This window comes from Thamnophis sirtalis, unplaced genomic scaffold (genome assembly GCF_051295495.1).
Source record: "Thamnophis sirtalis isolate CommonGarterSnake01/CBP01778 unplaced genomic scaffold, rThaSir2_p1.2 scaffold_8, whole genome shotgun sequence".
NCBI lineage: Eukaryota > Metazoa > Chordata > Lepidosauria > Squamata > Natricidae > Thamnophis > Thamnophis sirtalis.
Genome location: NW_028261388.1, coordinates 22,248,637 through 22,265,709, shown reverse-complemented (window position 1 = coordinate 22,265,709; position 17,073 = coordinate 22,248,637). Strand labels below are relative to the sequence as shown.

The following is a 17,073-nucleotide window of genomic DNA, read 5'->3' as shown; positions in this document are numbered from 1 at the left end:
TGAAAGCCCTATGAAGCGGTATATAAGCCTAACTATTGCTATTGCTATTGCTATTGCTATTGCTATTGCTATTGAGTCCCCCTTCGGGGGAAAAGGGCAGCATACAAATGAAATAAACATTCATTCATTCATTCATAACTTGGAAAATAGCTTGGGTTCTCTTGCAATATTAGTTGCGTGATGTGATTGTAGATGGAGATCTGAACATTGTTGTTTTTTCTCTCTTAAAGGGGAATCTAGACCAGTGTTTCTTACTCTTGGCAACTTGAAGTCACATAGACAAGCAAGAGGAATTCTGGGAGTTGCAGTCCACATGTCTTCAGGTTGCCAAGATTGAGAAATGCTGATCTAGAAGTATTTGTTGGGTTTTAAGACAATACAGCATGAGACATATTGGGAAATCATTCTTGAAGATCGTTGCCAGGTTTGTAATTACAAAGCTGTTTTTGTTCTAGGTCCACATTATTCAGAATCATGTATCTCCCCTGGGATCTTTGGATTTTCTTGTATTAAAATCTTGTTCATTAAGCAATGGCTTTTATTAAACTACTAGCTGATAACCCAGCGTTACCGGGTATTTATTTATAGGGGGAAAATTTCCGGACCAATTTCTAATGTTTTACTGGCAGAGCACTTGGGCCACCACAGTGGGAGCCCCCTTGTGGAGTTGTTACCATGACAACTCCATTGCGCTGTATAGTAGAAGCCATTTATGGCAGTACAGTAGAAACCATTTTGAGGCACAACAGACTGTATCTGAACAGAACACACACTCTGAAGGGGGTTAGGGTTGTCTTACCACCACAGTATTTGTTTCCAGAGAGTAAGCCATGTGTACCAAGTTTGGTTGAAATTGCACGAGGCATTCCAGAGTTATGCTAGAACACACACACACACACACACACAAAAACAGAGACAGACAGACAGACAGTTTAGACTGAGAATTTGGCATTGAAGGAAATCAGAATTAGTCTACATATTCTCCCTATTTTCGTTTGTGGCTTGGGGCAGTGTATGTAGAGGCATTTTTAGGATCTTTCAGAGAATTTATCTGCTAGTTCTCACTGAAAAGCAAAAACATTCTTATACTTTATGGTAGGAACTTTCATCTGTTTCTTTCGAAAGTAAACGATAGGGAGGTCTAACATGGGCAAAAGTATCATTTCATTATAGCCAGAATAAAATCAGGATGTAATGACTTCACAGAAGCCAGAGTGTGAGGTCTTTGTACTGGTGAGGATTCTGAAGTTCTGTGGGAATTGGAAAGCTTCCTCTTATCATCCTAGGTGGCCCATGCTGAGAGAAGCTGGAAGTTGTAGGCTTGAGGTTCCACTAGGACAAGGTGGTCAAACTTGATTTCATTGAGGGACACACCAGGGTGTGTTTGACCTCAGGGGGTGGGTGGGGGTGGCCAGGATGGGCGTGGCCAGCTCAATGTCCCACATGTTGGCGGTGCCTGTGGCAGCCCAAGTGCTATGCAAGTGAAAACAGAGCGGCCCTCCTGAGCTCCGTTTTTGCTGGTAGACAATTGTAGGGAGGCTGTCATGTGGCCCTCCGAGCTTTACTTTTGCTGGTGGAGGCACAGTGGGCCAATCCGTTGCTGTTTCCAGGGTGGCCCCATGGGCCGCATCTAAGCACCCTGTGGCTCAGATCTGGCCCACGGGCTTTGAATTTGGCACCTCTGCGCTAGGAAGATATGTTCCTAATTTGTAAAAGAGGATGCATATTTTGTCAACTATATCTATTGCTTGGTTCTATACAGGGATTGATTCAGACTGCTAACCTCCAATCAAAAGAAGACTTGATGAAAATGTCTGGGAAGATAGAGTGTGAAGGGCCCAATCGGCACCTCTATGATTTCACTGGAAATCTCCGCCTTGAAAATCAAAGGTATTCAGTTGCTATGAAAGCACCTGGTATTCCCCCATCGCCCCCCCCCCCCAAAAACACCTTTTGCATGACTAGAACTTTCTCAAAAGTAGCTGTAGCCTATGTCTGAAATCTGGTGTGGCAAACAATACGAAATGGAAGATGGTTAATCAAATTCTTTGTTAAGTGAAAGTTATTTTCAGTTAGAAAAACATAAGGTAAAAACCAGAGAAAATTAGGTCTTTGATTCCTGCTGCTGAATGAATTGATTGTGTCAATAAGAAATATTGAGAATAACACTTTAAGACTGTCTAGAAACTTCAAGTAGCACAAAATATAGGATAGATCCTGGAGTGGTGTGGTGGAGGGGAGGTGGAACTCTCACCTCATAGTCAGGAGGCTGTGAGTTTCAATCCTAGGTAGAGACAGATATTTCTCTCTCTGGGCACAATGAGAATATATCTGCTGAACAAAACTCCGCATTGGTGACAGGAAGGGCATCTGGCCAGTAAAAACGTTTGTAGCTGCATTCAGTTGCCCAGACTCCACCCTGCAAAAGATTATGGGGTCGTTAAAAGGAGATAATGATGATGATGATAAAAATATGATAGATCCTCTTAGGCCTTTGTCTTGTACTTTAACTGTTTTCTGCTGCATTCATAGCATTTTATTCCTAATGCATTTATAGTACACTGCTTTTAATTTTTGATTTTGATTTAACTTATTGTGTATTAGATTCTTTATTGAGTCTATTCGCATTTTAACTGCATGCCACCATGAGAGATTTTTTTAATAGTACATAAAGAATTTTTTTAAAATGATAGTACTTTAGCAGTAATGACAGCAATTGCTGATTTGATTGTGTTGTTGCTGCCATTGGGGGTGGGGTTTTAAATGGATTTTTATTATATGGTGAATTTTTTAAATTTTGTAAGCTACCTGGCTTCACCTATACAGACTTTATTTGTATAGCCACTTGGATGAATATATAAATTTGTATAATAAATAAAATAAATAGCTACAACTACTTTTACTGCTCTAATGAGTCTATTTAGAAAACCCAAATTTTGCTTTTTATTATACTATAAACATCAATCTTCCGTTTTCTCTTCTTTCTCATCAGTCCAGTTCCAATTGGACCTGATCAGATCTTACTAAGAGGTACACAAATAAGGAACACTCAGTGGGTTTTAGGAATAGTTGTCTACACAGGACATGACACGAAACTTATGCAGGTAAGTATTTGTTGATCTGTTTGTAAGTCTTAACATGTTTCTGTTGGGAAGCCCAGCAATGATTTCAAATATATCTTTATTGTTTAATTATTTGGGTATTTTCAACACTTAGATCCTACTTTTCTTTTGCCTATGTAGCATCTAAGGCTAGTGAGAATTAAAAAAAATAAAACCTACCATAAACAATAAAAAATGTCATGGAAACAGTTAATATCAGTGTTAAAACCAACTCAAACTGTTCAGATCTGGCTTAGAGAGAACAGCTTGACTTCTTTTTCTAAAGCAGAAAACATGGGAGCATTTGAGGCAAAGCACTCCACAGTTCTGAAGGAAAATTAATGTCAGAATGCAACACATTTTTAACAGGACCTTCCCTACTTATGCTAATATATGCACAAGTTTACACCAAGACAGCGAGATAATGAAGTTCTCAATCATGCGGGATATTAAAAGTTAAAAACAACACTTGAAATTGTGCATTGAAAAATGGTAACATTAGGTACAATAACTTTCAGTTGGCAAATTTATTGTACATTTTGCATGTTTTTTTATTTTAGACGAGGGGTGTCAAACTCGCGGCCTATGGGCAGGATGCATCATGTGCTGGCCATGCCCACCCCTGGTTTAGCGAAGGGGAAAAGATTTGCGATATGTCATATGAGGATGTGTCATTGCGAGCTTGACACCCCTGTTTTAGACTGAGCTTTAGTAGCTGTGATTATAATAGTGCAGAAGTTTATAGAAATTAGAAGATTGTGGTGTTTAACTTTTTGGAGAAAATGCAACTATGTTTGCAGAGTATATATGTATGTGCAGACAGAGCAATAGATAATTAATCTTAATAGATTGGCTAGTAAATGGCAAGCTATAGTTAAAATGCTAAAATAATTAGGGACTGTGTTTCCAATTACAGCAAGGTCTTTAATATCTCCTTTAATTAAAGGAGATCATGCTCATTCTGCTACTACTTATAGACTGCAGGGATGCATAATCACTCTCATCTTGTGAACTGCATTCCAGAAGATACTTGATTGGTTAACGAATTAATCTACTGTCCACATTTCCACAATATATAGTGAACCACAAATAGTAGGTGGACTTTGCAGTACAAGCTAAGCAATAAAAAAAACAACAACAAAGATTGGCATTTGTGGAAATGCAACCAGAACAGAGGTGGGTTGCTACCGGTTCGGCTGAACCGGTAGTGGTATACTGGCCTGGGTCGCAGAACCGGCATTGACCCAGGCTGTCCACGCCCCTGAATCACTTCCCCAGCTGCCACTGCTGCTGCCACCATCTTTTTTGGGAGATCTGTGCCTGTGCAGAACAATTTCCATTGAACTGTGCATGCAGGCGTGCAAAACGTGACCACAAACGAACCGGCAGTAACGCCAGCTATTTTGTATTTGTATTTGTGTTTATTTGTATGCCGCCCTTTTCCCTGGGGGGACTCAGGGCGGCTCACAATCCAAAGGAAGGGGGAAAATAGACTTTTACATATAAGACAGTACATGATTAAAACGCAACATTCATACCATTCGGGCTAGAACCCACCCCTGAACCAGAAGGTTTGCAACCGATCTGGTTAAATGTGTTGTGTGAACACAGCTAGTCTTCTCTCCTTTAGAATGTCTATTTCAACTTTCCACAGTTTGTTGCTATCCAGATGTGTTGAACTATCTGATACAACACACCTGGAAGCCACTGGATTGGAGAAGACTGGCTACTAGTGCAAAGCAGGCAGCATTCTGTGTTTTAAATTGATAGCTGCCGTGGGAGGAAAGGATGAAGAGAAACACAGCTTCTGTTTTTAATAATGGATGTGAGTCTTTCATAATGTCTGGCTGTAATTTCATCTTGTTTTTATTACTCTTTTTTGTGTGTGAGCACAATTAATCATTGCAATTATGTGGCTGCTCCTTTCCAGAATTCAACCAAAGCTCCACTGAAGAGATCAAATGTAGAAAAAGTTACCAATATGCAGATTCTCATTTTGTTTTGCATCCTTCTCGTCATGGCTCTAGTGAGTTCTGTGGGTGCCTTACTGTGGAACAGAACACATGGAGAAGTCATTTGGTACTTTGATTCCAATGGTGAGCAAAGACTGGATGTGCATAAATATGCTCTTATCTTGAAACCAAAAACATCATTTCCAATTTAAGATTCTTCAAATCGATCCACCCACCAAAAAGCATCTGAAGTTTAGTGCAAACCAGCTGCCTTACTTTCCCCTCCATGTAAATGGTAAATACGACCTGGATCTCCAAAACCCCATTCACTTACAATTTGGTGTATTGCATTCCTCTTACTGTTCTGTGTTTTTAGTCTGAAAGAACTAGCTATGGATTTGTGCCAAAGAAAAACACCTTGTGTGGGTTGTCTAATTTGATCAGAGTGTACAGTTACATGTGCAGTCAGAACAGAGTTGAGTTTGATTTCCTTTTGGCATAGTACTGGTTTATCTTCTCATATTAAATGTAGTAGGGATCTTGCATAGAAGAGGCCTGAAACATGATAGCCATTATTTGATCTAAGAAAAAAAAAATAGAACAGAATGAGTGTTTCAGAGCAAATATAGTTTCAGCCAACATAGAGGCAGTTTTCAAGTTTTCAATTAGTTGGAAAGAAGAAGAAGAAGAAGGAATTTCACTAACAAAATAAAGCAGAGGTCGCAATTGGTATTTTTTATTGCTTTAAGAAAAAGTCTACCGTGGCGGGGAAGAGGGCAACTGTCCTATTCTCAAAAATGGCTGTCAGAAGGATGTGGCTTTTCTGAAGGTGGATATATGTGTCTGTGGTACAGTACTTATAGACTGTCCCAATCAGGGCAATTTATATGTGTGTAAGTCAATGCTAGGGACGTGGTGGCTCAGCAGCTAAGACTCTGAGCTTGTTGATCAGAAAAGTCAGCAGTTTGGCGGTTCGAATCCCTAGTGCCGCATAATGGACTGAGCTCTGGTTTCTTGCCCCAACTTCTGCCAACGTGGCAGTTCAAAAGCATGTAAAAATGCAAGTAGAAAAATAGGAACCACCTTTGGTGGGAAGGTAACAGTGTTCCGTGGGCCTTTGGCATTTAGTCATGCCAGCCACATGACCACAGAGACGTCTTCGGACAGTGCTGGCTCTTTGGCTTTGAAATGGAAATGAACACCGCCCCCTCGAGTCGGGAATGACTAGCACATATGTGCGAGAGGAACCTTTACCTTAAGTCAATGCTGACTCCTGGCAACTTCCTGGAGATGTTCCTGTAGTTTTCTTGGAAAGATTTCAGAAGTAGTTTACTATTGCATCCTTCTTAGGACTGAGAGAGACCAACTGAACCAAAATATCCAGTTGCCTTTGTGTTAAGGTGAGACTAGAAATCATAGTGTCCCAGTTTCTAGCCTGTCACCTTAATCACCAAACCAAGCTGTCTCTCAGTGTATATGAACTTGTCACAAAAAAAATTCAAAACAGGCAGACTGTAATGAAGTTGTACCCCGCCACACTTTAAATAAGATATCCATAGTTGTCTGTAGACTTTCACAGTATTTCCACCCTTGTCTACCTCTTGCTTTATTGACAAAGGGGGCAGTGTGTCTTCTTTCCTTCAGTGATTCCTTGGATTTCTCTCCTGGTCCTTGGCCAGCTTCCCTCAGATTTAACACAAAGGAGTTTGCAGGGCCTTAAATGCCACTATGTGGACACAAAGCCCACACGAAATGATTTGCAGCTCTTCCCGGTTATATTTCATGGGGAGACTGAATAGTGTATGGTAAGCTTTTGTGATGCAGACAATAGCAATAAGGGAATACCTTTCCTCTAACGAGACAAAATGCCTTGCTTGTTGCGATAGGCTCTGTTCATTGTATGCTCTGCTCTGTCGTCTGCTCTTTCAGGTCAGTCACTCTTTGTCTGGATACAATCACAGATGACAGTAGGCCTCATCTGCTATAGAGCTGTTGTTAGCCGGACTAGCTTCAATAGGTGTAATGTTTATAACATAACATCATCACAGAACCTAGCTGCTCTTTTTTTCTCTCTCTTCTGGGTAAGAATACATCCTGCCAAAATTAGACTAAAGCAAAAGAAAAGGAGAGGAGAGATAAGGACAATATATTTCTTAACTATAGAAGGTAGATATTGTTGTGGCCGGCCAGCAGAGCTGGCATCAGAGTTGGACAGTGAGGAGGTTGGGGAGGAGCATGGGCCAGTCCTGGAGGCTGGGGAAGGCTCTGACGAGAGCTCTGCATCAGAGGCAGAGACAGGGCCGAGGCCGTCTGGCAGTGATCAGGTGCCTATGAAGCTAGACAGCAGTGAGGCAGAGAAACAGCTGGAGCCTGATCCCAGTGTGCGCATGCGCAGAGCTGCCAGAAGAAAAGAACAATTCAGAAATCAGGGTCGATTTGGGAGTAAAGTCACAGGTAGAAGGTGATTGGGCCCTCCCGTAGGAAATAAAAGAGGAGCGAAAGAGGAGTGGACTTTTGCAGGAAACATTTCATTCGTTTGTTCATTAGATGCGTTTCAGGAGTGTGAAGATCTGTCCGTGAATCGCAGAGACTCTGTGCCCAGTCTTTCCTTGCACAGCACCTCATTTGGAAAATATTTACATGGCAGCTTTCCAAGATAGATAAAGTCTGTAGTCACAATTACTCCTTTGAAAGACTGTTTGCCAGGTTTTGTTGAATGTGAATGAGAAGAATTCACATTCGTTTAATAAAAGGGGTTTGTCGGGACCAGGACTCTGCTATAGAAGAGGTTCCACAAATCTACAGTGCTGTTTAGAACCGGTTCCAGCTCCCTCCCCCTGCCCATCCGCACACCATCAAGATGAAGCGCGAGAGGAGGAATTCTGGGAGTTGAAGTCCACAAATCTTAAAGCTGTCAAGTTTGAACACCCCTGGGGTTTTTTTCTAAAGGGTTAGGGGTGCAAGGGTCTTGTAACTTGACAGCTTTAAGACTTGCATGCTTCAATGGCAGAGTTCCTGGGCCAACATGTTTGGAGGAGGAATTCTGGGAGTTGAAGTCCACAAGTCTTAAAGCTGTTAGGTTTGGACACCCCTAGAGTTTTTTTTCTAAAGGATTAGGGGTGCAAGGATCTTGTAACTTGACAGCTTTAAGACTTACGTGCTTCAAATGCCAGAGTTTCTGAGCCAACATTTTGGTTGCTAAGCAAGAGCTTTGTTAAGTGAGTTTCACCACATTTTACAAGTAGGCCAAGCCCATCTTGTCACATGGCTGCCAAGCCACTCCCACTTGGTCACATGGCTGCAAAGCCACTCCCACCTGATCACATGGCCGGCAAGCCACTTCCACCCAATGACATGGCCGGCAAGCCACTCCCACAAAGCAGGCCACACCTACAGAAGAGATTCTAAAAAAAATTGAAACCCACCACTGAGTAACATCTGCAATTCCCACTTGCAGCGGATCAAACCAACATCCAGATAGTCTAATGTTATGCTTCATGGAAGAACCTATAGAACACAGGTGTTAAACTCGATCACGTCACATGACATATCATGATGTATTGTGACTTTTTTTGCCTTTGCAGAGCTGGGGTGGGCGTGACCTGCATGTGACACATCCAGACCACAGGCCGCCATTTTGACAGAATGTTCTTTAACTGAAATCCACCCTTCCACCCTTGCTTCTCAGTACCTGGCATTTATTATTCCTGATTGTGGGGAAAAATTAGGGCCATCATGGCTAATAGTAGCCTAAGTCTCAATATATTGCTTTAAACATCTCATTGTGAATACCGCAATGTAACTCTGTGTTGTGTGAAAAAGTTATTTCATTTATCTTAACTCTCCCAGTATATGGTTTATGGAATGGGAGATAAATCTCTGCCTAGTAATGGCATACCAATTACAAACCTCCTGTGTCAGTGATGGCTAACCTTTTTGTTGCTGCGTGCCGAAAGTGCATGCATACACCCATAATGCAATGCAGTGCGTGTGCTCCCCAGCGTGCCCCCAGCACATGCATGCCCAAATCCTCGCATACACTGCACCCCGACACATGTACTTGCAAACCCCATACTTCCCATGCCCCTTATGTATGCATGCATGCCCCCTGCATGTGCATCCCCACGCATGCGCACGTATCTCCCACATGCATCCCCCCATCTATGTGCGACAGAGACCCAAAAACCATAGGTTAGCCATCACGGTCCTATGTTAAGCACCTAGAGCTAGAACCATGCTGCATGGTTCTCACTCCGCTGTTACCGTCCCCACATCCTCCCCATAAACCTCTTTTGTATTCCAAATTAGATAAACTCTTCTCCCCAGATGTTCTCCCTGTTCCGTGGCCTAAATTTTCCCACCTAGTTTGGATAGTAAAATTAAACCACTCATAAAGGCATTTTGTGAGTTGGAAAAGACTAAACAACCTTTGAAATCCCTCAGTTGTACCATCCTCTGCAGATAACCAGATGTAGTTTTCTCCTCTGCAGGAGAAAAACTTCATAAAGCAGAGTGGTGACCTGCATGTAAGTTTGCAACTTTTCACATGAAGTAGAACACGGGTATCAAACTCCTAATGTCACATTGCCATCATGTGACATTTTGTGATGTTTTTCCCTTTCACGGAGCTGGGGTGAGCATGACCTATGCACGATGCATCTTCTGGCCCAAGGGCCGCCAGTTTGACACTCCTGAAGAAGACTTAACAGCCTTGGAAGGGACCTTGGAGGTCTTCTAGTCCAACTCCCTGCTCAATACCCTTTTGACCCAATACCATTTCAGACAAATGTTTTCTGAAGCTTTTGAAGCTGCAGGCATCTGTGCTGAATGCTGAAATATCTGTAGAGACTGGCATCATTTGAGTGCTGTTGGTAGTGGTGAAGGATCTTCTCAAATATGTTCACTGAATAAATAGCTTCACTGGAGTGATATCGGTTTATCTTTTGAGTGAAAAATGGTTGTAAAAATGGAAGGTACCTTTTAAACAAAGAGTAGAACTTGTTTTAATTCATGCTTTAAGTGACAAACCATCTGGCCTGTGTTTGGTTCAAAATGAGAAAGCAACATAAGCTTTATAATTCTCCATCAGTGGATTATACCTGGGCAGCTGACTGAGTAGATCCTTTCTTACTATTCAGATTACAGCAATTCTTTCCAAATTCAGAATGCATTGATCATATTTTATTTCACTTTTCTACTTAAAAGCACCCAAAGCATCAACTTACATGTAAAAGTACTCAAGCATATTATATCCCTTTGGGTGTATAATTGGCCACCTTAAAAGAATGGATTAGCATTTCAAAACACACCATTCTTCCCCTTTCAAATCTCTACACCCTTGGTGTTTGTTGGTTTGTTGGTTAATACTGTAATTTTTACAATGCCACTGTTCCCTCTGAGCTTAATTTTGGTTTTCTCTGCTCCCCCCCCCAAAAAAATTTTTGGGACCTGTTTTCAAAGTATTTTAGAAGTTCACTCCCTTATATTGTGTCAACATGAACACAATTGAATCTCAGGATGAAATGAAATGAATCAGAAACAATCCTTATTCTCTCCTGTTCTACTTGTCATCATGATTTATCTGGTATTTTAAGTCATTGACCGGCTGTTCAGTCCAGCTCTGACTGCAATATACAAATATTAGATACAAGTATTTTACTGTTTTTGGATCTTAGTAGCAATGTATTAAAAAGCTTCACATGAAATTGTTAATTCATACAATGCAAGATCAATAGTGAAATATTTGTAAATTCAGAAATCTTGTTTCTTAATGTTCCTTTTTGTTACATGAATCAATAGCACAGTTTCCGAATCTATGTATTCCACTTCTTTGGGCATTACACGATCATATGTGCATAGCAAATATATCTTCTCTTTCTCTAACTTGTTCCTCTTCTGTTTTGGCTCATAGAAGTCCGATCCACTAATTTTGGATATAATCTACTCACCTTTATAATCTTGTACAACAACCTCATTCCCATCAGTCTACTGGTGACTCTGGAAGTTGTGAAGTTTACTCAGGCTCTTTTTATAAATTGGGTATGTACAATTAAGTACAACTTAATTTAACAGCACAACAATGAGAGACAAATGAATATTAAGTTATTAGACTTCTAATAGTAGTACAATTTGTAAAAATGTGGCACTTATTTCTCCCTATCCAATGTGATTCTTAAATTGGAAGGAGAGCCTGAAGTAGGATTTTTAATAAGTAAAAATAAGTATAGTTTTTTGGGGCTAACAACGAAGCCCAATATAAATAGCAATAGCAATAGCAGTAGACTTATATACCGCTTCATAGGCCTTTCAGCCCTCTCTAAGCGGTTTACAGAGAGTCAGCATATTGCCCCCAACAATCTGGGTCCTCATTTTACCCACCTCGGAAGGATGGAAGGCTGAGTCAACCCTGAGCCGGTGAGATTTGAACCGCTGACCTGCTGATCTAGCAGTAGCCTGCAGTGCTGCATTTAACCACTGCGCCACCTTGGCTTGCAAAATAAATACAGATTTCTTGAATTTAAGGGCCTGGGGCAGGCAGCTTTCTGTCTCTCCAGCTAATTATAATTTATTGAACCAGGTTGAAACTGTTAAAAATATGCAGAAATTGCACAAAAATGGTTCCAAACTTGATTGAAATATGCAACATTTGAATGACTATGATTGTTTGGTTAAGGAACAAATGTGCCATTTGACCCATCACTCTCCATGGTACACTTTGGTGTCAGGAAGGGTGTGTTGGTTTCAGGGATTTTGATTAAAAGAGATTTCAATGTTTTCTACTTTCTAATCAAAGGATACGCTGAGTACCATCTTGGTATTCCCTTTGTCCGCTTACTGTGTTCTTGTGCCAATTATTTTTGTCTTTTGTCTGTTTTGCTTGTTTGTTTGCTCTTTTTTCTTCCATAAATGACTATGTTTTTTAAAAAATAATTATAATGTACACATTATAAACAGAACAGCATTAACCTAGCATACAAGGATTATGGTTTTCTGCTTTTTTCAGGACATAGATATGTATTATACTGAAACTGATACACCTGCAATGGCCAGAACTTCAAATCTTAATGAGGAACTTGGCCAGGTAAGGATATGGGATGGCACCATAACCAAAAAGGGCTGTTCGTTTCATACATTTAATCCATGAATCAGTTTGAGATGAATTTGCAGGCATCTGATTTTTAATGGCAATCTGTAAGATTAATCCAGCCAGAGCTTGTAATAAGAGTGGGGAATATCTGTGACTTTCCAATTCTTAACTAAACTTTTCATCAACCCATTTTATTGGCCCTTGCTAGTTATGTAATTGAGCTATGCCTAGTCCCCCTCTGTATCATATATTCCAATAGGCATTTATCTAACGAGATTTGTGTTTGTTTTCATGTATCTTGGTAAATTAATAACACTGCTGATTATAAAACAGTCAGTTGGACTTAAGTCTACTTTAGATTCTTTATACGAAGCTTAATATCTGTGTAAGGAATGTAGTGGCTCAGTAGCTAAGACACTGAGCTTGTCGATCAAAAGGTCGGTAGTTCAGTAGTTTGAATCCCTAGTACTGTGTAATGGGGTGAGCTCCCATTACTTGTCCCAGTTTCTGCCAACCTAGCAGTTCAAAAGCATGTAAAAAATGCAAGTAGAAAAAATAGGGACCACCTTTGGTGGGAAGGTAACAGCGTTCCGTGCACTTTCAGCATTTAGTCTTGTGGCCACATGACCATGGAGACGTCTTCGGACAGCACTGGCTCTTCGGGTTTGAAACAGAAATGAGCACTACCCCCTAGAGTCAGGAACGACTAGCACATATGTGCAAGGGGAACCTTTATCCTTTACCTTATATATCTGTCTGAACAAGACTTCATTATCTCAATGCCTTTTAATTTTTCATGTGGCATTTTTCAGGGAAACTATACAATTTCTTACATCAGCTATTCATTTCACAAAAGTAATGCATTTACATTATTTTATTTTTATCTCCTTCAATAAATTGGAAGGAAAAATTCAGTGTTGTGAAGATAGAAAGACAAAAACAGACTGAAAAATTGATTCTGCTGTAATTTACCCAGAATTTATGTGAGAAAAAGGCTGCTGGGGGTTAATTTTAAACCTGAGTCTTTCCTGACTCTCATTCAGCAACCTAACAAGGGAGTCTTGTTCTTATTCACTAGACTGTATATTTAGTTTGAAACCTGTGTATCATCCTGCCTCCTACAAGTCAAGTTTCTGAATCATTTCTATACAGTTATATACTAAGCTCTTGCTGTACATTTTACAATAGGTTGCTTGAATGCACATTTATTTGAAGAGCTAGTCACTAAAAGGCTTTCCCAACATGTATTTGGAATATATTCAGGGGTGGGCTGCTGGGGGTTTGCAGGGGTTCGGGAGAACCTCTAACTGAGATTCCGTGCAGTTCGGAGAACCCCCAAATCTCATTCCTGGCTGGCCCCGCCCACCCCACCCTGCCCCTCTCAGGAGTCCCCACATGGTCCATTTTGGATGCAGGTAAATGCAGGGCACACATGGAGTTTCAGGGCGGGCAAATAACAGGCCTATCGGAAGTTCAGGAAGGGCCTCCAGAGCCTGGGAGGCTGTTCTCACCCTCCCAGGGGCTTGAGGAAAGCCTCCAGAGCCAGGGGAGGGCAAAAACGCCCCCCCAAAACATGTTGCAGGAAGTCGACTAGGCCACACCCACCATGGCCACATCCAGCAACCGGGCAGAGAACCCCTTGCTAAAAATTTTGAAGCCCACCAACGCATATATTGATATGTGTTGATGGCATTTCCCAAAATTAGCCAATCTGGTCACATTGGCAGGGAATTATGGTATTTGGATACTTGGCAAATCTGAAAGATCTGTTTGGGGAAAAGCGTGTTAAACAATAGTTAAATCAATCAAGGTCTCATTGTTTGCTTGTCCATTTATCTCAGACATTGATTTTGAAGATACACTTTAGAACTGCTTTAATTTCCAGTTTTCTCAAAGATTCTCTATTTTGTTTCATTCATAATATTATATATCATTTGTTTCCTAGGTTAAGTATCTATTCTCTGATAAAACAGGCACCTTAACATGCAATATTATGAATTTTAAGAAGTGTAGTATTGCTGGAGTAACATATGGGTACGTACCATATTTTTATTTGCTGTATAAACTTAAGTCATTTTTATTACATTGATATTGTCTTACATTGCATGTGTGGGATTGTAACTCTATAGTTTTCTAGTAGTTTTCATTTCACTTACAACATTGTTAATTTTGAAGATAGAAAATCAACAATTTCATACTTTAATGTAGCAAAATCTACCCACCCCCAGCAAAGAACAATACAATTTCACCATATGCTGAAATTAACATGTCTAATGGCGTCAGATGTTCCAAAATTGTTAACCTGGGTGTATTGTTAGGGGGAAGTACAAACATAGAACACAGTTTGAGCTGAGGAGCCCAGTGGTTAAAGCAGTGGTAATCAACCTGGTCCCTACCGCCCACTAGTGGGTGTTCCAGCTTTCATGGTGGACGGTAGGCGTTTGCTGTAACTCTGCTTTATAAATTTTATAAAGTAAAGTTACTTCCCTACTTTATAAATCACCATTACTGTGGAACTGGTGGGCGGTCAGAAAATTTTACTACTAACAAAGATACAAAAATGGGCGGTAGGTATAAAAAGATTGACTACCCCTGGATTAGAGTACAGTACTGCAGGGTACTTCAGCTGACTGCTAGTTGCAGTTCGGCTGTTCAAATCTCACCGGATCAAGGTTGACTCAGCCTTCCATCCTTCCAATGTGGATAAAATGAGGACCCAGATTGGTGGGGGCAATATGCTGACTCTGTAAACTGCTTAGAGAGGGCTGTAAAAGCACTATGAAGTGGTATATAAGTCTAAATGCTATTGCTATTGCTAATATAATGCATACAGAATATGATTGCATAGGATTGCTTTTCTTTTGTTAGATGTAAAAAAATAGGCAGGAGGGACTACTTTGGTGAAATTAATACAACAGGTTAACACTTGTCTTCATTGTTTCCTAAATTAATCAATTTGAGTTCAAACAAAAGTGAAATATACCATTAGGTTTGTTTGCATACTGTGACTCTCTATAGTCCTAGGGTCATGTTTTTGCTAATATATTGCACAACACCAGGTAGAGAGTTGATGTTACCCTTGCATTTTCAGAACCTTAACTCCCCCTCAATTCTGCTGAATGTATCACTGGTAGTTTTCCACTTATAATTATTTGTTTAAGAAACATTCAAAATTACAAATGGTGTTGGGAAAAAAAGTGATTTACAACTGGTCCACTCACTTCTGACCATCACAGCATTCACCAGGGGACACACGATTGTGAATTGGGCACCTGTGTACCATCGCTCATGTATGATAGTTGCAGCATCCCATGGTCACATGTTTACCATTTGCAGGATCCTCAGCCAGCTTACAACAAGCACAGCCAAATAATTCCAACAGGGAGAATCTCAAGTTGTGGTTATATGATGTCTTGCATAATGACCACTGTGATTCATTTAACAACTATGGCAAAAAAGTTGCAAAATCATGTGCGATTTCATGATGCCTTACTTGTGCACAGGTATAGTATAGGCTCAATATATTATTGGCTCAATAGTAGTAACTGTGAGAGGGATTTTGGAGTCCTAGTGGACAGCCACTTAAATATGAGCCAGTAGTGTGCAGCAGCTGCCAAAAAAGCCAACACAGTTCTAGGCTGCATAAACAGAGGGATAGAATCAAGATCACGTGAAGTATTAATATCACTTTATAATGCCTTGGTAAGGCCACATTTGGAATACTGCATTCAGTTTTGGTCACCACAATGTAGAAAAGATGTGGAGACTCTAGAAGAGTGCAGAGAAGAGCAACAAAGATGATTAGGGGATTGGAGGCTAAAACATATAAAGATACATATAAACATATAAAGACCATTTGCGGGAATTGGGTATATGTAGTTTAATGAAAAGAAAGACTGGGGTGACATTATAGCAGTGTTCCAATATCTAAGGGACAAAGAAGCGGGAGTCAACTTATTTTCCAAAGCATCTGAAGGCAGGACAAGAAACAATGTATGGAAACTAATCAAGGAGAGAAGCAACCTAGAATTAAGGAGATATTTCCTGACAGTTAGAATAATTAATAAGTGGAACAAACTGCCTCCAGAAGTTGTGAATGCTCCAATGCTGGAAGTTTTAAAGAAGAGATTGGACAACCATTTATCTGAAATGGTATAGGGCTTCCTGCCTGAGCAGGAGGTTGGATTAGAAGACCGCCAAGGTCCCTTCCAAGTCTGCAATTCTGCTACTTATTGACTGCATTGATTAATGATAAATTTTATTGTGATGGTAAGTTGAGAACCACCTACAGTATGTTGTAGCTGCAATTCTGAGCAATTTTCAAGAAGGAAGTCGCATTAATTGTAGCCAGCAGGCACAGAATTGTAACGTTTGTCCAATTTCTAGGCAGCAGCAAAGGTTTGATTCTATAGAATATTTATGCATGCTCATAATTTATTCCCTCATACTTGCATGGAAGAGGCATCCTTGGAGAGTGACATATCATTTATTCAGCAGTACCTTCCTTCTAATTGGTATAGGCATACCATCAGTTGTATCTCTTTTTTTTCCTTCCTGTTTAGTCACTTCCCAGAACTGGTGAGGGATTGTTCATCAGAAGATTTCAGGTAAATTAATATTGGGTACTGGTAACGTGCAATTGTTGTAATTGTAGGCCTGCTAGCTGGGTCAGTTGACTCAGTGGCTAAGACACTGAGCTTGTCAATCAGAAAGGCCAGCAGTTCGGTGGTTTGAATCACTAGTGCTGTGTAACAGAGTGAGATCCCATTACTTGTCCCAGCTTCTAGCAGTTTGAAAGCACGTAAAAAATGCAAGTAGAAAAATAGGGACCACATTTCATGGGAAGGTGACAGCGCTCCGTATGCCTTCAGCATTGAGCCATGCCGGCCACATGACCACGGAGATGTCTTTGGACAGCGCTGGCTCTTCGGCT

The 17,073-nt window shown here is 40.6% G+C and overlaps 1 protein-coding gene across 2 annotated transcripts in view; it reads left to right on the top strand.

Moving 5' to 3' along the window:
- Positions 1–17,073, top strand: part of ATP8A2 (ATPase phospholipid transporting 8A2) — a 379,008-nt gene that overhangs the window by 82,981 nt on the left and 278,954 nt on the right. For both annotated transcript variants that reach the window (XM_087721235.1, XM_087721234.1), the window contains exons 9-15: positions 1,763–1,890; positions 2,993–3,104; positions 5,032–5,197; positions 10,965–11,092; positions 12,057–12,134; positions 14,086–14,174; positions 16,703–16,747. In XM_087721235.1, coding sequence (XP_087577361.1) covers positions 1,763–1,890; positions 2,993–3,104; positions 5,032–5,197; positions 10,965–11,092; positions 12,057–12,134; positions 14,086–14,174; positions 16,703–16,747 — 746 coding nt within the window. The remainder of the gene's footprint in view (positions 1–1,762; positions 1,891–2,992; positions 3,105–5,031; positions 5,198–10,964; positions 11,093–12,056; positions 12,135–14,085; positions 14,175–16,702; positions 16,748–17,073) is intronic.